The 23154-nt window shown below is 41.7% G+C and overlaps 1 protein-coding gene across 34 annotated transcripts in view; it reads right to left on the bottom strand.

The window, feature by feature from the left end:
* Nucleotides 1-23154, bottom strand: part of ANK3 (ankyrin 3) — a 592702-nt gene that overhangs the window by 134049 nt on the left and 435499 nt on the right. For all 34 annotated transcript variants that reach the window (XM_031956914.1, XM_031956919.1, XM_031956910.1 and 31 more), the window contains 5 exons: nucleotides 22402-22599; nucleotides 19807-19905; nucleotides 19398-19496; nucleotides 12764-12961; nucleotides 8797-8895 (listed from right to left, as the gene is read on the bottom strand). In XM_031956914.1, coding sequence (XP_031812774.1) covers nucleotides 8797-8895; nucleotides 12764-12961; nucleotides 19398-19496; nucleotides 19807-19905; nucleotides 22402-22599 — 693 coding nt within the window. The remainder of the gene's footprint in view (nucleotides 1-8796; nucleotides 8896-12763; nucleotides 12962-19397; nucleotides 19497-19806; nucleotides 19906-22401; nucleotides 22600-23154) is intronic.

Here is a 23154-nt window from a genome sequence, read left to right as displayed (position 1 = left end):
GGGATGGGACAGAGGGCGTGGGTCAGTGGGCGTGGACATTTGGAGGTATAAAGGGGAGCAAATGGCCAAGGATCCCCCACTGTCCGATGTCCTGGTCCATCCCAGCTCATGTTAAGGAAACATCATCGAGGGACTTCTGCTAGCTAGAGACTAGCCACATCCTACTCATAGACTCCAATAGGAGAATTTGGCAGTGTAGATACTCTCTCCATCCTAAACTCTAAGTTCCTTGAGAACAGTGATGGCTTCCCTCTTGTACTTGTGTCCCTCATACCTATGACAGTTTGTGTTTAATAAATGCAATATTGAGTAAATGTTCATTGTGTTTAATAAATGCTCATTGATCTGCATAGATAGAGGGAGGGTCTACACTAATACTCATTAGCATCCAAGAGTTCGTGAGTTGCTATGGTTGAAAAAGAAATCAGTCTGGTGGCCAATCCCATGATGGTGATAACATATAGAAGGCAGGCCCTCTTCCTACTCACATGAAAGAGTGAATTAATGATGAATGGATGAATGAATGAATGAATGAACAAATAAAGTAAGAAGTATTTATTAAGCACCTACTATGTGTCAAGAAAAACATTAATCACTGGGGATATGAATTCAAAAGAACAAAATACAAAATATCTGGAAACCCGCTATGAAGGAGCTGACTCTTCAGGAGTATAATGTTGAGGTGGTTTAAAGGTGATTTGGAAAAGGACATTGAACGAGCCAAGATCACTCCCATGAGACATCAGACAGACAGAATCACAGGCTCCCAGAGGTCAGAGGGCCCTCCCCTCTGAGGCCATTCAGATTAGCCTGTACCTCATACCCTCTGCAATGTAGCTGGCAAAGGTTTGCCTGAAGGACACCCATGAAGGCAACCTTGTAAGCGATCAATCCATCAATAAACATTTATTAAGTGCTGAGATGGCCTTTTCTATAACGAATGGCACTAATTGTTAGAGTTTCCCTTCATCTCAAGCCTAAATCTTTCTCTTTGCCAATCCTCCATTTCATTCTGCTCTCCAGGGCCAAGAACAATGAGTCTATTCTCTTTCATAAGAGAGCTAAGAAGGCTCCTTGAGCCAAACATTCTCAGTTCTTCCACTAAGGCACAAGGTGCTTCACTGCCTTAGTTCTCCTCCTCTGGGAGCTCCAGATGATTAATTTCCTCTCTCAAACATGGCCCCAAGAACGGAGCACAATTCCGCAGAGGCTGTGGGACCATTGGGAATCCCATGGGACGATCACTGCCCTAGTCCCATACACTTGTGCACTGAAAATATCATCGAGCAGCGCTCATCAAAGACCCCTGGAGGAAACAAGGGCTGCAAAGCCAGAATCTGGGCCATCGGTAGTCAATAATCTCTTGGGAATTTTGCCCAAACTATCTTCTCTTTGGGGAAAAGCTAAAGGATTAAGAAGGTCTTCAAGATGGCTGAAATCTCCTTTTCTAATTCAAATGTTGGAAACGAATTTTCCAGGCACATTTTCTATTATAGCATATTCTATATCATTGAAATGGAATATGTAAGATGCAATGGAAGAGGCAAAATGGTCTTGGGAATAATTTTCATGTAATATATGTTCTGAACCTTTGACAAGATAAAAACATATTCCAAACATAGATAATTTCTAAACACAAATTTAAGAATCCATGGTTCCTTCCATTCTCTTGAGTATATGGACATAGCCAGACATGAACACACACGTGCATGAGCATGATCCAGGACACAGGAGGGTCTCAAGATCTTGACCTCCATAACAAGCCCACATCCATCGGGGAGCCCCTATGTATTACATCTCACAAAAGCCACATTACATGTTTTCAAAAGGGGGAAGTGCCCTAATGGTCAACAAAACTCCAATCCATTTAAGAGCGCATTATGTGTGATCTTGACTAATCCCAATAAAATAATCACTGTTTATGGGAATTTGGGAACATTTTTGGATATTAAAAAGGGACCTTCATACATGAAAAAAGGCTTTTTTATTTTATTTTATTTTTTTTAAGAAAAGAATCAGCTTCCATTTTGTTCTTATAAAACAGGATCTGGGTTCAAATCCCACCTCAGTGCCTGTGTAACTTTGTTCAACTTATTAAGTCTTCCAGTTAGATTGGATGGTTCCTTCCCTTCTAAGGGCAGAGCAATATCATGGAAAGGAAAGGAAAGGTGCTGACTCTCAAGTCAGAGAAATTGGATTCAGATTCTACTTTTAATTCTTATTATCTATTTATTCTTGGGGGGCAAGTCACTCAAGTTATCTGGGACTCAGTTTCCTTATTTCTCAAGTGTTGGACTTGTCTGACAAGGGTTAGATTAGATGGCCTCTGATTTCTTTCAGTTCCAGCTCTATAATTTTCCTTGAACAGCCCATTATAGGGTTACATGGGTCCAGTAAAGGGCCAAGAGTAAAGCGGGAACCTGGAGCACAGCGGACCAATGACATCTTTTGAATGGCAGTCATATCCCTACAGCATCCTCTCATCACCTCCTCCCCAAAGAGAATGACCAAGTTATTTTTGTGAGCTCACAGTAGGGCCATGGGTCGGACAAAGCCGTGAATCGAGTTGGAATCGGGAGAGGTCTCGTTTAAATTCCACCTTCGCCGGTTACTGGGACAAAGTCTCTTTGCCTGGTTTGCTAATCTATAAAATGGAGATGGTAGTTGTAATTCTGAGCTGAAGGATTATGATGGGGAAGGCGCTGTGTGACCCAAAGCATCATAGCAATGTGTGTTACTATGAGTGATACTGCTCCCAATATTATTTTTATGAGAGGCCACGTGGTATCATGGATAAAGGGCTGGGCTCAGAATCAAGGAGCCTTGGGTTCAAGTGTGACCTCTGAGACATACTAGATCTTTGATTTTGGGTGACCTACTTATTCTCCCAATGTTCCAGGGGGCTTAGTAAGTAGAGTACAGAGCTTGGAGTAAGGAAGACGTGAGTTCAAACCCAGCCTCAGACACTTATTGATTGTATGACCTTGGGCGGGTCACCTAACCCTGTTTGTCTCAGTTTCCTATAAAATGAGCTGAAGAAGAAAATGGCAAACCATTCCATTATCTTTGCCAAGAAAACTCCAAATAGGGTCACAAAAAACTGGGGATGACTGAAACAATTGAATTAGAGCAATAGTTGTCAAAATGCAAAGGAGTTTCTACATTGAGAATTTCCCACAAAGCCAAATTATAAGTTATATGACCTTGGATAGGTCACCTTACCCTGTTTACCTCAGTTTCCTCATCTGTAAAATGAGCTAAAAGAGAATATGGCAAACCATTCCAATATCTTTGCCAAGAAAACCCCAAACAGGGTCACAAAAAACTGGGTATGACTAAAATGACTGAATTAGAGCAAAAATGAAAACTCTAAACGTAAGAATAACAGAATAGCTGCCAAAATACAAAGGAGTTTCTCCATTGGGAATTTCCCACAATAGCCAAGTGGCAAGTCTCACCGCTGCCCATCCCAGCTTTCTTCCTTTGCTGAGCTACTTCAGTCAGAATTGGTTTCGACCTCTTTATTTAGAAAGTTAAATGTCCCAGCAAAGCCATAGGGAAAACTTCTCACCCCTCCCCTTTTCCTCTGTGTCTAAATATTATAATTAAGGGATAATTACAGACTCATCTCACTTTATGTGACAGTAACTTTCCCCAAAAAGGAAACCGAGAGTAAGACATTGGTTCAGAGGCAGACGCTCTTTAAAGGCAAATATTCCATCCATAACCTGGGAGGCAAAGTCTACAGGAGCACCTCTTGAGGCTGATTCACCATGGGTTAGCGCACATGTAATGAGCCCCTACTACATATGCTTAATACAGAAGTAAGACGAGGGGAGAAGCTATAGAGACAAGGATCACAACGTCATTGATTTAGGGCTGGGAGGGATTCCATTAAGTTCAAACCCCTCATTTGACAGATGAGGAAACTGTGGCACAGAGTATTAAAACGACTTACCCCGAGTCACAAAACAATCAATCAATATTTATTAAGTACCTGCTAAGGGTTGGGGATGTAAAAAGAGGCAAAAGTCCCATCATTCAGATTGCTTGCTGTCTTAGGGAGGGGAGATATAAGGGAGGGAGAGAGAAAACTCTGAAATGAAAAATCTGATAAAATCTGATAAAAATGACACGTATTTGGAAAAATGAAATATTACTGAAGAAAAAAATAAAAAATAAAAAGTCCCTGACTTCCAGGAGCTTACAGTCTAATGGGAGAAAAACAGACAAACAAATATATACAAAGCAAGCCATCTGCAGGGTAAACAGGAGGTAATTAAGAGAGGGAAAGGCCTGGACTTAAGAGGGGCTGGGAAGGCTGGGAGACTCCCAGTACAGTGCTCATATGTTCCAACACGAGCTCCATGGGGGCAGGGGCTAGGAGCTATCTCCCTTTCTATCTCCTTGAGCACTTAGCACACACTAAGAACTTAGTAAAAGGCTGTTGAATTGGCTTGGCTCTCTAGGGGACAATGCTCTCTCTTACATTAGCTGGGAAGACACAAAAGGAGAAATAATGACATAAGGGGACTCAACCACAGACAAATGTGTTTTTGTGTCCCCAAAATGTTATTGTCTTGGCTCATAACTTAGCCTTGGATGCCCAAATGTGGCTCGAAAGAGAGAAAAGTGATATAACAATTTCCCGGGCCAAGTGGTAGATCCCAGGGGTGCGAGATTAAGAACATTATTGGGGAAGAGGAGAGAAAGACAGGACAATTGTCAGCAAAGAGATGTAAATGGCTGTACTATGTTTCCCAAAAGAAACTTCTTCTTGGGGGCAGCTGGGTGGGGCAATGGGTAGAGCACCAGCCCTGAAGTCAGGAGGACCTGAGTTCAAATTTGGTCTCAGACATTTGACCCAATTGCCTCAGGGAGAAAAAAAAAAGAAAGAAAAAAGAAAGAAACTCCTCCTCTTCCTTGAAGGTTTTTCAGCAGAAGATGGATGACTACCTGTTGGGTATCACAGAAAGGGCTTCCTTTTGGATAAAGATGGATTTAAATGAAGATCCTTTCCAATTCCCAAATCCTGTGATTGTATGTGGAAAAGGGATTTGATTTATTTCTCTTGGCCCTAGTGGGTAAAACCAGTAGCAAAGGGAGAAGGTTGGAAAAAGAGATAAATTTAGGGCTGACAGAAAAAATTTAGAAAGTTTATCTTAAGTTTTAAGTTATTTAAATAAAGTTCAATATTTAAAGACAATTAGGGCTGTTCCAAAGTAGGTCTGGGATTTCTCTGGAGGTCCGCAAGCAGAGACCGGATATCTTTCATTGGGTGTGTTGGTATGGGGAGGCTTTGGGGGCATAGTTTGGACAAAAAGAGTTCTGAGCTCAATTTAAACTCTGGATTTCTGTGATTCTATGTGAAGTCAAAATTAGTTTTGTTTTTCTTGAGGGAAAGAGGGAAGAACCATGAGCACTAATTTAGTCTGGATGAGAGGAAAAAACTGGGCCAGTTTCCTCACAATCAGGGATGTCCAAGAACGAAATGGGCAGCATCTGGAGGGTTTCCAGCAGAGATCGAATGACCACGGTCGGCTACGCTGTGCTGGGGATCCCTCCGGGAGATGGGTCAGACTAGGTGGCCACTGAAGTCCTTCTGCCTCTTCAAGATGGGATTCTGCCATGTTATCTCAAGTGCCCTTTTCTCTAGGAGTGATTTGTGCTGATTTTTCTCCCGTCTCCCACTGCCTCCTGTATGACAAAGATTTTCCCAATTTGCCCCAGATTCTGGCGATAGCTCTGGGTCTGTTCACCATATGCTATCAGAGAGTCTGTGCACAAAAACACTGGCAACACTAAACTGGGATTTCACAAAGTCAGCATCACACTTGGGCTTGAACACTTTTCTTTTGTCTGGTCAGTTCAGGGTACTCCCAGTGCTAAAATTCCTTCCCTCAGTGCACTCCCAGGATGCACCTCAGGAAACCGCTCTGTACCTTTCAGTGTTAGATTAACGGGGCATTAAAAAACAGAGACAAAATCCAAAACCATGTTGACTGCCTCTGGGACTGCTGGTCTACCCTCATCTGTCTCTCAAGTCACAATATTGGCAGCAAATATGCTTGAAGTTCGCTTTACTCAGAATTATATTTATTAATGGGCTATGAAACTCTTGTTATGGATAGTATTAAATCACAGAAAAACAGTGGCTTGTTCTTCTGAGAAGGTACATTCTAAAAAGATGTTTTGGACTAAATGGGCCTTATTTGGCCCTAACTAGGAAAAACACTGCTGTACAAAGTCTGGACTTAGGAAGACCTGAATTCAAATCCCAGATCAGACACTTACTGGCCATATGATTCTGGGCAAGTCATTCAAACCCTATCTGCCAAAGTTTCTTTATCTGTAAAATGGGAATAATAATAGCACTCACCTCCCAAGTTGTTGTGTGGGTCAAATGTGATAATATTTGTTAAGCACCTAGTAGAATGTTTGGCACATAGTAAGTGCTATAGAAATGTTAGCTATTCTTTTTCTTATTATTAAAAAGATATATTATAGGATAAATTTGTCAGAAAACAAGTATTGACAGAAATTATACCACATTCTCAAAAAAGGAAAAGGTTAAGAACTCTTTCCTATTCAGATACAAATTCAGGCAGGGAAGGTTTTCTAAACAAGGACAGCTTTCTGGAGCATCATCAGATCTTTGAGAAGGCCCAGAGGAATTGGGGGATTCTGGCACCCCTCTGTCCCGAAGTTTGAATTCCTGGCCGTGGATCTGGAGTCCCTTTAATGGTTTGTTTTAGGGAAGTGACAGTTTTGGTCATTAGAAATGACCTCATCAGAGGTCACTGAGGAAGACCTTCTGTGAGACTTGGGAAAGAAATCTGAATATTATATATTCACATATGTATATATAATATATAATGTATATATAATATATATTTAACATGATTACATATATAATGCTAACTGTTATTTCTCTAGTGGCTGAAGGGTTGGAAAGTGCTCTATTTACATTTCACTTAATCCTCACCACATCCTTGTGAGGCAAATGTTAAAGGTTTTATCTTCTTATACATTTTACAGATAGGGAAATCAAGCCTCAGGAAAATTAAAGGGACTTATTTTGGGTTACACCGCTAGTGTTTAAGGTGGGATTTGAAGCCAGGTCTTCTTGACTTCATGCCCAATGAACTATCCATTATTTCTACATCAGCATCACAAACACTGAGAGATTACAAAAAAGTAATAAAGTTGTTAAGCCTTTTTGAGAAGTCCTATTATCTGTATTTATAAAAACAGAAGTACATTTTTCATTTGTAGATTTTTAAATGAACTTAAAAAAGGCTTTTATCCTTTAGTGATGAACCTATGGGAACAAGATATGTCTATATCTTCTCTTCTATAAAATGGAAATAATAACAGTAACAACCTCCTAGCACTGTTGTGAGGATCAAATAAGCCAAAAACTGCAAAGCACTTAGTGCTTGTCACATAGTAGGTGCTATATTTTTGTTGTTCATTCATTGTTGTCATGTCTGATCCTCATGACCCCATTTAGGGTTTTCTTGGCAAAGATACTAGAGTCATTTGCCATTTTCTTTTCCAGCTTATTTTACAGATGAAGAAACTGAGGCAAACAGGATGAATGACTTGCCCAAAGACACAGATAAGTGTCTGAAACTGGGCTGGTACTCTATCCTCTCTGCCATCTAGCTGCCCCCCTCTAATATTATTACCTTGTTAGGGATTTTCAACCACAGCATGAAAAGAAAAGAGTATTTCAGCAGAAAGTTTCATATTGGTGACATGCCATAAGAGCTACAAAACCGAACAGATCCTTTATCCCAATGATCCCACCACAAAGGATCTACCCCAAGGATATTATTATTATTATTTTTAAAAAAGGCATTTCTGTATACAAAAATGTTATCACGGGGATTCTTGTTCATTTGTGAATTGCCCTTGATGGCTCCTCAAATTTCTTTCCACCATCCAATTCTGCTATTGATTCTATTTATTATCCTATTCTATTATCTATTCTATTTATTTTATTACTTATAATATTGATAAGTTGCAATCATTCTTGGTGTCCCATAACTAACAAATGACTGAAAAAGATGCAGCCTTTTGACATGATGGGATACTATCGCTCTATAAAACATGACAAATAAAAAGATTATAGTGAAATCACTAGGAAATCATTTCTATAAAAGGATGGAGGGAAAACAAAGCAGAATGAGAAAAACAACATATGTACCCCCTAGGACTATGTAAAATAAACACTGAAATCTATATTGTATAAGAATAGAGTATAAGAATAGAGAAGAAAGAGATTAAAAGGGGGGGCCTAGACTATAATGGTGTAATGATCATTTTGTTGAATTTTATAGAAATATGTCATATAAAATGGGAATTTTATCTCATATAAAATTTCAAATAAATATTATTTATGTGTGAATTATCATATATTTTATACTTTAATATATACTCTGTAGTGATGTATATTCTTGTTAATAATATAATATTATTTATATACACATTTTTTTCATATGAGCTTGTGTCTTATGGCTTCCTTTGTGACTTATTCCTTATTTGATTTCTGGCCTTTTTGTTGAGATTGCTATTATTTGTTATAACAATTATTTAATTAAAAAGTCAAATGATAGGATTATATTGCCTCATTTTCCTTGGAGAAGAAGCAGCGGATGGCTCAAAAACTTAATAAGGAGAGCATGGGATGTGCCCACACAAAGAGCATTATGGGATGTGCTCCACAGGTGTTTTATATGCTCCACGGTAAATGATGCTCGCCACAGGGCTGCAGGAGCCAGGGAATCATACCTTGGTTGGGGCATCAATGGCTGCCCCTTGATTCACAAGGACCTCAGCCACATTCACTCTGTCCTCTTGTGCAGCCAGATGCAGTGGTGTCAGGCCGCTCTGGAAAGTGCACAAAACCAATCACTCTTAGTATGTGAAAAATACATGGAGTTGATAAGATAGTAAGACATCGATTCAATAATAAGAACACAAAGCAGGAAATGTGACTTATAAACCATCATTCCGCAAGCATTGATTAAGTAGCAGGATATGTTCAAGAACATTCCTGTCCTCAAGGGACTTAAACTTTATACATCACCAAAATTTCATTTTCCCCCAATAATCCCTTAAATCCTTTTCTTTGCATTAAAATGCTTGTCCGGTGCCCCGTTGCACAGAGATGATCCTGACTTCTTAAAATAAAGCTAGCAGGGCACAAATTAGTCCTAGGACATGGATCCAAGTGGCCTCTATCACCATGTTTGAAGAGGCTTGTCTATAGGGCAGAGATTGCTTTCGGATGCAGCAATTCTGTGGGACCCTTCAGTAAAATCTGGAGGGTTTGTGATGTGTATCAGGTGATCCATCAATCAACATTTATTAAGCATCTACTGTGTGCAGGGGATACTTAGGCTGAAAAAAATGAGAAACTCCTGGGATCTTGTTACTCTGTTAACAATACAGAGTAACAACCACAGTAACATTTATGTGTATTATTTATTTATTTTTGGGGTGGGAAATCGGGGTCTGGATTGACATTCCATAGCCTCCCTTTGGTTGAAGTCCTGCACTGGGCAGGAGTGGGGACATAGAACATTCTTAGTGGGTTATTCCCACCCAAAGTCCCTCCCATTTGAGGGTGGAGGACTCATGCACATTACTTACAGACCTGAGGAAAAAAAGGTTTGGTAAAGATCACCCAAACACTGACACAATTAGAGGATAATTATAGGGTAACTTTCCAAGGTATATTTCCCTGAGGAGAAAATTGTATTTTTAGCCACAAAATCGGTCAAAGGGCTGTGAGCCGCTGCCCTAAGCTGGAGACACACTTTTTTTGGTAGTTCAAGTGGGAGTTTAGGATAAGTCTTAATGCGAGCTTTCCCTGGAGTCTGGAGAAAGTATCCCTTGGCTCCTATTCATTCTGTGGCACTGAAGTCTGGGTAGACAATAAGGGGAGTCACCCAACAATGGGGGCGGGGGTAGGTCTAGTGGATCCACCACAGAAACAGGCCCCTGGCAGACTGGGAGAAGAAATAAGGGCAAGTTGGCAGGGAACCGGCAGACTCATGTATAAATCAATCAACTGATTTTTTATTAAGCTTCTACTCTGTTCCAGGCACTGTGTTAGGGGGTACAAGTACAAAGAAACAATCTTTACTGCTAAGAAGCTCATATTCTAGTCGGGGAAGATGTGTTTGTGTGTGTGGGAAACAAAAAAACCAAATGTTTATTAAATATCAGCTTTTTGCCTGGCAATGGACCAAGCACTTTACAAATAATCTCACTTGATCCTCACCTAGGCGGCAGGTGCTATTTATTTTATTTATTTCTATTTGACAGTTGAGGAAACAGAGGCAGAAAGAAATGAAATAGCTTACTCAAGGTTTCCTCAAATACTCCTGACTTCAGGTCCCCACTCTGTCACTGTGCTACCTAATTGCCTGAGCTACATGCCGGACCCTGGGGATCCAAGTACAAAGAAATGATCCCTGCTCACCAGAAGCTCAAAACCTTGTGGAGAAGAGAAATGGAGGTAGTGTAGCATGGTGGAAATAGCACTTGCTCTGGAGCTGGAGGAGCTGAGTTCAAATCCTGCCTCTGACATTTACTTTGTGTGCAACTATGGACTCTCCAGGTCTTAGTTTGCTCATTGTAAAAAGAGGTATCGGGATGAAATTCCCTTCTGGTGTGCTGAAAGATCTGAGCCTTGTACAAGGTCCCTGTTTTTGGTGAGAAGACGAGGGATACCTCTCAAGGATACCTTGAGAGTGACCATCATCTAAAGTCTAGCCATTATTATTATGGAAAAATTAAGTCACATATATTAGGGCAGGTGAGGCAAGAATTCAAAGCATCTTAACCAGATCCTTAACAATATCAGATCTTTAGTAACCAGATCCTAGAAATATCAGTTCTTTAATAACCAGATCCTTAATGATATCAGATCTTTAGTAACCAGATCCTTAATAAATAAATCCTTTAAAATATCAGATCTTTAGTAACAAGATCCTTAACAATATCAGATCTTTAACAACCAGATCCTTAATAATAATCAGATCTTTAATAACCAGATCTTTAATAATATCAGATTTTTAGTAACCAGATCCTTACTAATATCAGATCTTTAATAATATCAGATCTTTAGTAACTAGATCTTTAATAATATCAGATCTTCAGTAATCAGATCCTTACTAATATCAGATCTTTAATAATAAGATCTTTAATAATATCAGATCTTTAACAATAGCAGATCTTTAATAACCAGATCCTTAATAATATCAGATCTTTAATAACCAGAAATTTAATAATATCAGATCTTTAGTAACCAAATCCTTAATAATATTAAAGCTTTAATAATCAGATTCTTAATAACATCAGATCTTTAATAACCAGGTTTTAAATAATATTAGACCCAAGCTGATACAGTTTGTCCTGGAGTCCTTTCTGTATCTTTTGATGAATTGTTTGCTTAATTGTAGTAAATGAGCAAACAGATAAAAATAAATGCCTAAGAAATTTAGGTTGGGGAGGGGGTGTGTGTGGAAATTCTTTCCAGATCTATTTAAAATCCTAAATTTAGAAAAATGTCCCTTTGTTATTTCCACTGAATAACCTTTAGGGCAAGATTTTTTTGGGGGGAGGTTGTATTTTAGGAAGATGGAGATTGAGGGAGGAGGTTTGGTGGGGAACTTGTTTTCCCAGCATTTACAAGCTAATAGTTATGTGTGTGTGTGTGTGTGTGTGTGTGTGTGTGTGTGTGTGAGCTAAATTAGCTAAGTTACAGTGTCCAGTGCTTAGCACAGCACCTAGCACATAGAAGGTGCTCAATAAATGTTGATTGATGGATTCAAAATGGTCCTTCTGGGACTCTCTTAACCATGCAAGACTGGGCATCCTTCAGCCAAGGTTAAATGTCCACTTGTCACAGAGGATACATAACAGATCCTTGTTCAGCCAGGACTCGACTAGATGAGGAGTGTACAACACTCTCAAATACAGCACAAATCATATTAAAATGAGTTAACAAAAAAAATAATTCAATAAGACACTGATAGCATTATATTTCAGAACTAAGTCAATCTGTGGCTCACAGAGATTCTTGTGTGCAGATTTGTGGCCTCTGTTTTGATTTGAATTTGAAACCACTGGAATAAATCTAGATTCTTGGGGTCTCTCCCAACTTTCAGAACATAGAATTTTGCCCTAATTAAGTGAAGAAAACATGTTGAACAAGCTCTAGTAGTCCAGGAAAGTCACTTTACGCAGAAATGATTTATGTGCTAATTAAAGACTTTCTTTCAATTAAAAGCAAAACAAAACTCAACAGTCCACATTCCCCCAAGGTTCGCTCCTCTTTCAGACTTTGTGGCCGCCATCCCTGTGGAAGACTAGGGGACCTAAGGGTGGCTTAAGAAACGAAATTCTTCCTCCCTCACTGGAGGGACTAATCTTAGGAATGTGCCGCAAAGGTTTAGAGTTAAAAGTGACCTTTCAAGTCATGTTGCAATTGGGAAAACAGAGGCCCAAATGAGATGATGGATGCCCCCAAGGGCTCATGGGTAAGCAAGCAGCAGAATCAAAATCTGAATGCAGATCTTGTATCTCCAGTAACACTGGATACCGAAGGAGCTTCTGGAAAGTCCTAATAGTCTATTTCTTTTAAAACAATCCACGGGTGAGATTTTAGCAATTCAGACCCAGCTAACCCAAACTCAACAAGTTTTGGGACAGCCGTATTGTTCCGAGAGAAGCCGACGAAATTTACCTTATTGCTGAGATTCACGTTGGCATTTCTGGAGAGGAGCAGGGACACCATGTCCACGAGACCCTCCTGGGCAGCCAGGTGCACGGAGGCTATCCCTTGCCTGGTCACGGCGTTGGCGTCCGCGCCATACTCGAGCAGGCTGGTGGCTATGTCCATCTGATTCTTTTTGGCCGCGATGTGCAGCGGCGTGTAACCGTTCTGTCAACAAAAAACATCTCATTATGCACTTGCCGGGAAGCAACAACGTGGAGCCAGCCCCGCGGCTGGTTGGCTTTTTGCACGACAGTCCCAAGGCTTCCCTCACCACAATGGTTTCATCTAGTTCTTAAATAGGGACTCCAAGTTTATTCTACCCCCTGTCGGTCATCCCTCTTTGGAAACGGAATCATAGAGAAGAGCTTTATAGGAGTCAACTGAAGGGTCCAAATCCTGTGCTCCCACTTTCCCCCAACTGATGTATAAGAGATACCCAATAAATAAATAATTCACCCAAGAAATATAAGCTGACAAAGGAAGGAAATCCCCAAGGGGCCTGTTCAAATTTTTAGGCTTGGTTCTAAATCAAGGTTTGCAAGGGAGGATGGAGGAGGAGAAATAAAGGAAAAGGAATAGGGCCTAGGTGGGCATTCTAGGTGAGGAAATTCGATAAATTGAAAAGAGTGATATCTTCTCTGCTCTCTTAGAGGTTTCCCTGGATCACTTGTCCAGAATCACATAAGAAAAATGGAAGATTCTAAGTCAGGGGTCTTCAAACTACAGCTACGGGCCAGATGCGGCAGCTGAGGACGATTATCCCCCTCACCCAGGGCTATGAAGTTTCTTTATTTAAAGGCCCACAAAACAAAGGTTTTGTTTTTACTATAGTCTGGCCTTCCAACAGTCTGAGGGACAGTGAATTGGCCCCCTATTTAAAAAGTTTGAGGACCCCTGTAATGACTGAGAACAGGGTTGAGTCTAGATCCCTGAAATCATGATACATTCACTGGATTTCAGAAGTCAGCTTGCGGACTAGGGAAGAGTCCAGTGGCTATGGGTGCTCTCAAGATGAATTGGTCTTGGCCACATCAGGTATTTGGGATCGCTCGTGTGTGTCCACCTGGGAGGACCGGCCATGTCTGGCTCTGTCCCACTGCACAAGACAGATGCTTTTTCTGTAATGGGTTTAGGGGTGGGGGGCTTATAAATCGCCCCACTCTGTGGAACTCAGGCTTCCCAACTCCCATGAAACCTGCTCCTCTTGGCTTATCCTGATAAGGGAGAAACAGGAGCTTCAGCTCTATTTTTAGCCCCGACCTATTCTCAGTTTGGGACTTCAGCTGGCCAAGAAATCACTGATGCTTGTGTGCTTGTGGCCAGATGAAGACCTCACAGGTGCAACGGCTAGCTCACTCCCTCTAAGGGCAGCAATGCAGGCTTAAGCAATGGAGTCCAGATTCTTCAGCCTGTCCACCATGACCATGTCTAGGGGTAAAGGCAGGGACTCAGAATTCCCATCAGGCATTAGCTTTTGCTAACAGGGATCCTTCAGGCTGGCCATCACATGGGTAAGAATAATTGTTCCCATCACTCTGGAGCTTTTTTGGAGGTGGAAAGTAAATATTTGTGTTCCCATTTGACTCATCAAAATGGGAGGGCAGTGGAGAGAGCGAGGGACTTGATGTCAGGAGGATCTGTGTTCAAAATCTGCCTCATACCCTCATTAGCTGTGTGATCCTGACTTAGTCACTTAATATTTCTTCATGTATATTTCAAACTTAGTTCTTTTCATCTGAAAATGGGGATACTAAAAGCACCTGCTTCTCAGGATGGCTATAAGAATCAAGCAAGATAATATACACCTAAAAGTTTGCAAATTTTAGAGTGCTATGTGAATGTTAGTTATTAATTTTATTATTATTATTTTATAATTTGTTTTATTTAAAAGAGAATAAGAAAAAAGAAAAACAGAAAAGGAATACAAAACAAAATTAACCCAAACAAAAGAGAACATTGTTATGTACCTAGCAAAATATCAGGGAGGATTCAAAATATCTAACAATAAATTACCAGAGCAAGAAAGTGTAAATATTAATAGAAGAAATTATATTCATGAGTTAATTTTATTATTATTAAATAGGAAAGTGATATTGTAAATTATAGATTTGAAATGTAAACAAAAGGAATAAAAAAATAAACATTTATTACGTGCCTACTATATGCCAGGTATTGTTGCTAAGCACTTTACAAATATCATCTCTTTTCTATCTGCATCCAGAAAGAGAACTGTGGGAAATGAATGTGGATCACAGCATGGTATTTTCACATTTTTTGTTGTTGTTTGCTTGCTTTTTGTTTTTCATTTTTTTTCCTTTTTGATCTGATTTTTCTTGTGCAGCATGATAAATGTGGGAATATGTTTAGAAGAATTGCACATGTTTGACATGTACTGGATTGCTTGCTGTCTGGGGGAGAGGAGGGAGAGAAAATTTGGAACACAGGGTTTGGCAGGGGTGAATGTTGAAAACTATCTTTGCTTATATTTTGAAAATAAAAAGGCATAATTAAAAAAATAAAAACAAATAACATCCCTTTTGATCCTCATAATAGATGTGGGAGGTGGATCCCTATTTACAGTTGAAGAAAATGAAGCCCGTGAAGTGATTTGCCCAGTGTCACCTAGCTCATAAGAACCTGGGTCTAGATTTGAACTCAGATCTTCTGGACTGTGGGATCGGCACTCCTTCCTGCTGCCTCCAACAGTTTGTACGGTGATGGAATGACAGCTAGACTTAAAATCAGATGAGCCAAAGTTTAAATCTTGGCTCTCATCCTTTCTAGCTGTGTGACCATTGCTAAATCACCTGAGCTGCAGGTATAAAATTCATGCACAAAGCTGACATGTCAAGGTTCACATGGCCCATTGCACTGGTTTGTTTTGAGTGAAGTGTTGGGAAGAACTAGGAGTGATTTGTAAAGATGAATTATTATTATAATTACAATATAACTGGAGATTGGAAATAAATGCATGGAAATACTCCAGTGTAACTAAGACTTAATGATTCCAGGGAAGGAAATCAAGACAGAAAGCAGCTTAGCTTGTCTGGATGCAACCCCTCTTAATTCTAGGGCTTTCCCTCCTGTTAATTATCTCCTTCTTATCCTACAGGTAGGTTGCTCTGTTTATATTTGTTTGCATGCTGTCTCCTCCATTAAAATATAAGCTCCTCGAGGACAGGGACTGTCTTTTGCTTCCATTTGTATTTCCAGTTTTTAGCTTAATGGCCGGCATATAGTAGGTGCTTAATAAATGTTGATCAATTGATGTCTAATCTACAATTTTGTAACAAGTTCCTAACAACTAGAAAATAATCCTCATTTATCCAATTGATAGTGATAAAGCTATCCAAATTAAACTAACTGGGTCAAATTAAGGAAAATATAACCACCTGCATTGATAATAATAATTCACATTGCATTTTTTACTTTTCAAAGAACATTGACAAAAAAGATCATGCTGGGTGCTAGGGTAGGGCATGAATCACCAACAATGCTAGACATATGAGAAAACTGAGGGCTCTGGCCATCAAGGGACTTATGTAAGGTCACTAAGCTAAGTGGAAACAGAAAAGGAAGGAAAGAATTAAGCATTTATTAAGCACCTACTGTGCCTAAGCTATTTCCTTTCTATCTAATGACAGTTTGGGTAAAGTAACAACTGATTGTTTAAATGACAATATGATTCTGGAAAGATAAATGTGAGGAAGAAATAAATGACCCTTCTGGTCAGCAGGAGAAGGGCAAAAGATATAAAAATCTAGAAAAAAAGTCCTCTGCTTCTGCAATGATAAAATGAATAACAGAGACTGGATGTTCCTATCACTCTGAATTCTATGACCCCCGGAAGGATGATTGAGGCAGACGGAATTCATGTCATTATTCCTCTGGCAATAAAAGAGTGATCCAAGACCAGGCCGCCATTACTTGTTGGTCATCACTGCCTGATCCCCAATGGCTTTTTGGAGGGTCAAAGTCCAGGAAGAAAGAGGCTGGCCACTCCCAGGTTACAAAAGTGTCCCATTTTCTCCAACAATGGCTGGGAGACTGAGATGTTTTTATGAGAAGGAGCTAACTATAGGAATGTGCGTTCCTTTACTGCCATAAAATCTCTGGTTCAAAGCACTTTATCGAACGTGCCTAAATTGAGGGGAACATCCCCAGAATTTGCAGTCAGGGTAATTTTTCAATGTCGTTTCCTTGGTTCGGCTTCTATAAAACATCTTTAACTCAGTCAAGTTCGAAGAAGATGCTTCATTGGTGGGTGGAGGAGGGAGGATTGGTCTTTTCTTTCTATTATGATTATGACTTCCTTGCTCTTTTTTACTTCCAAACTTCAGGGAAGAACGTTACTCGGCAGAAAAATGAATGAGTGAAAGATGAATTATTTAAAAGACGTGAGCAAGGATGCAGTACTGAAGGATTACTTGAGCTCAACGGAATATTAGAATCCATTGAAAGAAAAAGGAGAACAAATACTTGCATGCTAACATTTTTATGTTAAGAAAAGGATATTTTATTCATGGCTACAAAGTATGGAAAAGCACATTTTATGGAAAAGCATCATTTAAAGAGATGAAGTTACGTTAAGTGTCCATTGGAGAGTTCTTGAACTCGGAGGAGGATAACTTTGTGCTTCTGAGCTTGGACTTTCCCAAGATTTGTGGCAAAAGAGCAGAAGGCTGTGCTTGAGCAGCGAGCCGGCCTGAGCCCCGAGTTTGAACTCTTCAAATGCAGGAGAGTGGGAGCAAGACTGGAAAGGTGGAATTGGGAAGCAGGATGTGGGAGGGATGGGGGCTGAGCTTAAGAGTTAGAAGATCCACATTAGTGCCAAAACATGACCCCTAGGTATGGGACCCTTGTGCCAGATCACTGAGATAATATCTGGGGAGTCTACATGGAAAATTTCCTTGGTATGGGAAAATGAGGATTGACTCATGAGGAGGAATGAGGAAAAATGAGGAAATGAATGGGGAAAAACTCCCTTGTCTGATGTAGATTGTTGACTGTGACATAATTTTTAGCATTTTAGTTGCCTGTATCCTAGCCGGGGTTGTAGGGACTTGACCAAGATCACCAACCCTCTGACATCAACACCCCCTGGTATAGTTTCTTATCTCCCTATTGCATCTGGGGTACAATTACCTGCTGTTGATCTCCTTGCCTCAAATCTCTCTTCATTACAGTCTATCACTCAGCTGTCAAACAGGCACTCCACCATTCAGTAAACTGCAGTGGCTCCCTATTTTCTTTAGGAATAAATAGAAAAGCTTCTCTTTGGCTTTTAAAGCCCTTCCTAACCCAGGTTCCTCCCAGGATTCTTACACCTTCCTTCCCTTGACGTGCTCTGAAATTCTCCTTGCAATTCCTGAAATGATGCTCTCTATCTCCTGACTCTAGACATTTTCTCTGCCTGTCTCCCACGTCTGGAGCACTCTCCCTCCTCATCTCTGCCTTTTACTTCCCTGGCTTCAGGTCTCAGCTGGTCTCCCTTCTGCAAGAAGCCTTTGACATCCCTCTTAATCTTACTCCCATCCCTCTGAGACTGTTCTCAATTTCTCCCATTTCTCTCTTGTCGAAACAGCTGCTTGCATGATGTCCCCCCATCAGATTGTCGGCTCCTTAAGGGCAGGGGATGGCTTTAATTTTTAATCTTTATATTTCCAAAGCTGCTGTGTATGATTATATATATCTATGTATATATATCCATATGTAAATATAATTATATTTGTACTTAATTATAGCCTTCTGGGGAGAGGGAAAGAGAATAAAATAAAAAGTGCAGAGCAGAGAACAAAAACTACAGGAAAACAGGAAAAGTTGGACAGTTTTGAACACAGTGTATAGTATTTAATGCATAGATTTTCTTAAAATGTAAATATATTGCTTCATATTTTGAATCCTCTCCTGTTCTGTGCACATGGCAATTTTTTTCTTTTTCATATTAAAGTTTAAAATAAATAAATAAAAAGTTAAAAACAAAAGGAGAGGGCAAGACTAAGCGCCTTCCACTGTGCTTCTTAAGCACTAAGATTTAAGTTCTTATGCCCCGGCTGCTGTAAATGCTTAGTTTTTGAGGGCCTGGCCTTAGGATTTCATTGGCCTAGGGAACTTCCGATGAGGAAACACCTTCTTCCAAAGCAAAGTGACCCCTAGAGACTTCTGGGGATTAGTGTGGGGGGCACTTGCGACTAAAAGGATTTCTCCAAGAGAGACACTAAGGATGTATCAGAGGGACTTGCAGCTCCCTGGCTGCCTCTCACCTCCTGCCCAATGCAGATGCCCAACAAACTCTTCCAATGGAAACTGGCCCCTGCTCTCCAGTGAAGAGTCCCACAGAACTACCCGAGAGTAGGTGCTCTCGGTGGCAGGATTTGTACCCAGGCCTTCCAGGTTTATGGACTGGGCTATGTCTAGCTGGGTCAGTACCTCTCATTTTTCTCAGAACCTGCATAGGCAGCGAGATGACCCAGATTTGAAGTACTTTGCATTTCTACTGGGACAAAGCCATCCCTGCGCATCAGGGAGGGAGGGGAAAACAAGTGGGAGTTGAAAGGCAGTTAGACTGAGTCACCCTCCCTCCCCCCAGTTTAGTGTGTACCTTGGCGGCGGCGTGGGGTGAGGCTCCTTGGTCCAGGAGAAGCAGGGCCACTTTCTGGTTATCATAGTGGGCGGCTACATGCAGTGGGGTTAAACCGCTCTGGAAACACGTGCAGAAACAACAATGGCCCGGGTTAGTTAGAGATGGGTCTTGGGGGGAGCCTCTGCGTCCTGGCTTTGGGCAATGAGGTCAAATGGGGGAATTAGGAATTTCAAACGATGAGTTCCCACAAGAGTTGGGCAATCATAACCACGGCTTCTGTCCCGGGGAGCTCTCGATCCTAAAGGCTGGTTTCGTGCTAAATGGCAGTAACACTCCTAATGGCGGGCGTGAGCGTTAGTACCTGCTTATTTGCTTTGGTTTTTATTAGCATCGAGGGCCGGGGGCAAGGCAGGTCCTCCCCTCCTACCTTTCCTGCAGCATCTGGAGAAGCATTTTTCTGAAGTAAGAGGTTGGCTACTTCCAGCTTCCCATACTTGGCGGCCACATGAAGGGGGGTGAACCCTTTCTGTAAAAAGAAAGCGTGAGAATGAAGAGTATCCCGAGCCACAGCATGGATGCTCGTCAAGGATGGTCTTAGGGACCTGGGCCTGGGGGTCAAGCGAAGCTCAGTCGTTCATAGGTAACCAGAATGACCCAGAAGAGGTCAGAGGTCAGGACCCCTGGGTCGTCTTGTTTGGGGGAATCGGGAAACAAAAGCAGATTCCTGCAGATCTTTGGTGATGAACGGCTGGAATAAGAGCTATCCGATGATCTCATGCAGACTAGGAGAACTAAATGAACTTAACTTTGTGTTAGAGATAAAAGAGAAAATTTTATCTAGAGATAAAAAAGATAGTGATGTTTTATGAGGTGGGGAGTTGCCAGTCACTTAACCCTGTTTTTCTCAGTTTCCTCATCTGTAAAATGAGCTGAAGAAGATAAGGACAAATTATTTCAGTATCTTTACCACCACAAAAACACCAAATGGGCTACCAGACGCCCCTGAACCTAATCATCATCATCATCTTCCACAGACTACCATGCCGTTCCCCTGCTCAAGCCACTTAACTGGGCTACTATGGCCTCCAGCAAAAAAATCCAAACTTGTCCGGCCGTGTTTCATGGCTTGAATTCCTACTGTTGCAGTACCTGAGACCATCCAGTGACTCGCTCTTTATATCTAGTCCTGACGTCCTTCTGGAAGGTCCAGTCCTCAGTCTCCAAAGATCCCAAGGTGTTTTCACATGGATGTCTCATGAATCCAGCCTGTCTCAACTTCCCCATAGACCTTCCTGCTTTTGTGCTCCAATATCTCCACTCTGCGCCTTCAAAAATCCCTGACATCTCTGCTAAACCCATCGCTCTTCTCTTACTCCTCCACTAAACGTTCCTCAGTGGCTCCCCATTGCCTGCTTAGTTATGTTAGGCTGATTTTTCTGTCCAATATCAAATAAGTGATAGTAAGTGAGTAGGAACACACTCCCATGTTCCACCCATTTCCCACACATCCTACGCTCTTCTTCCTTTGAACTCTCCTTCACTCTGTTCTGTCCCAAATAGTTCTCTCATCCTTGAATGCCCTGTTCAGATGCCTCTAACAGGAAGTCCTCCGGATTTTGCTCAGTCAGCAGTGGCCATTTCCTCAGATCTCACAGATCACTCTCTCTGACCTGCTCTAAGACTCTCATACAACAGCAACATGGCGGGTAGAGAGTCAGCGGGGTCCGGGAACAAAGACCCCTTGTGACTCACCAGCTGTGGGACCCTGAGCAAATCCCTCCAGAAATTCAAAAATTATAACCCGCCGAGCAGGTGCTAGTAAAGCTTCCTTCTTAGGAATTCCCTAGCCAGCATCGTCAAGCCTTTGGGACACATAGAATCCTTCAGGACCAAGATGGTCCTAAGGATTATAAAATGTGTCAGCAACAAGGAAGGGCATTTGCTTGCTCCTATTGCCCCACCATACTGAATTCTAAGCAGCCCATGGTGGAGCATCCTTCTGAGAAGGGGACTGCTCCGGATGCCCAGGAAGTTACACATAGGGCAGCTCCAGGCCTTGAGTGACCTTACTCTGTCATATTACAGGTCATGGTAAATTCAAGGGGCCTATACGTGAGGCAAGACCCAAACTGGACTGCCATGCTAAACATATTGCTCTCTTTTTTTTCATGCTGGAATCCCAGGTAAACGAGAATCCAGAAAACTGCCTGACATCTGGTCCTTGTTCCCTAAAGAGCATAAATAGGTTCTGGTTCCGTCCAGCCCATTATCCCGCACTTATCTGCTCCCATGACTGGACTCTCACTTGGTTTTATCACAAAACAATGACATGTATAAATAAACAGGTATAAAATTGCCACATCCCAAGCAAACCTGGGACCGGCTCATCTCAGGATGCGTCCGGGGGTTTGCTAAGAAGTAACGAACAGCAGCTCCGGGCCATGGAGGAGGCACGTTTTGTGGCCTCAAAACTGGAATCGAAACCCAATTACGCTTGGCCATATGGTTTGCTCCCAGCCCTGGCGGGCCGTGGGGGTCGCTTTCCAAGCTGACTCAGCATTGGAGGAGCAGAGAGAGCTTGGCCAGGGAGCCCCATCCTCAGCCTTCTGCATTCTAGCCACATCAGCCAATCTCTTCATCCATCTAGATTTTGCCAGAGAAATCTGCTGAGCGAACCTTTTGCAAACTGTTTGAGTCTGTCAAAACAGCTGATAGATAGCCATCAGTGCAACTGAGCTGTGACTTTGTAAAGAGGGGCTCAATAAGTTTTAATCATAAGATAAAGGAGAGAGATACGAGATGAAAATAAACAGGCCTCCGCTGGCTGCACTTGGAGGGGGAGTTTGGAACAGGTCATACGGTTGTTCTGAGGTGTCCAATGCCCTGAGTGTGGGAAAGGTGGAAATCTGGGAAAATTATCACTTTTCTTTTTTTTCTTTCTTTTTTTGTGTGAGAGAATTGGGGTTAAGTGACTTGCCAGGGTCACACAGCCAGGAAGTGTCACTTTTCTAAGACTTCATACCTTTGTTGTGATAGCTAACGATGCACCATTGTCCAAAAGAACCGAAGCAACGTCCTCGTGTCCCTCTCGGGCTGAAAGGTGTAAGGGCGTGTACCCGGACGTAGTGGCGGCATTGGGGGAGGCTCCCTGCTGCAAAAGCTGCTGGACTATGTCGGCCTTTCCCAGCCGGGCTGAGATGTGGAGGGGCGTCTGGTCATCCTAGACAGCAAAGCAAAGGGGATGAGTTAGCAGAGACTGGGCGCCATTTTGAAAGCTTTAGAGTCTCAGAGTCAGATCTTATCCAATGGCTTATTTATATGAAGCATCCCATTTATCTTCCATCTCGGTGTTCAGAAAGACTGGGCAAATGATAATCAGGTTATTAGCAACCCTGGAAATGGTCGGAAAGCCCAAAGAGTGTGCTAGTGTGAGGGAAGCCCCCACTGGCGCTGCACCCTGCCGCCGCCATCACAGGTGGGTATGACAGGATATTTAGGGGGGGATGAAGGATTGTTACCTACATGGACCATTGAATATCCCCATTTTGTGCTGTGTGATGGGCAGGGATGTTCACAGACAGAATAAGGCCCTTTTGAGCCTTTGGGGAATAGAACAGGGCCTCCACTCCATTATCTGTATTTTTTATTGTTTCTTTCTTGGGTACTAACCCACAGTGAATCAGCTGGGGGAGAGCACGTGGGTTCCTTCCAAAGGTCCCTGGTTTGGCAAGGGATCAATGTCCCCTAAGAGCTGAGTCTGTGATGAGTTGGTCTT

This window comes from Sarcophilus harrisii, chromosome 2, assembly GCF_902635505.1.
Source record: "Sarcophilus harrisii chromosome 2, mSarHar1.11, whole genome shotgun sequence".
NCBI lineage: Eukaryota > Metazoa > Chordata > Mammalia > Dasyuromorphia > Dasyuridae > Sarcophilus > Sarcophilus harrisii.
Note: the sequence above shows the minus strand (reverse complement) of the source record. Positions and strands in the feature narration are given on the sequence as shown.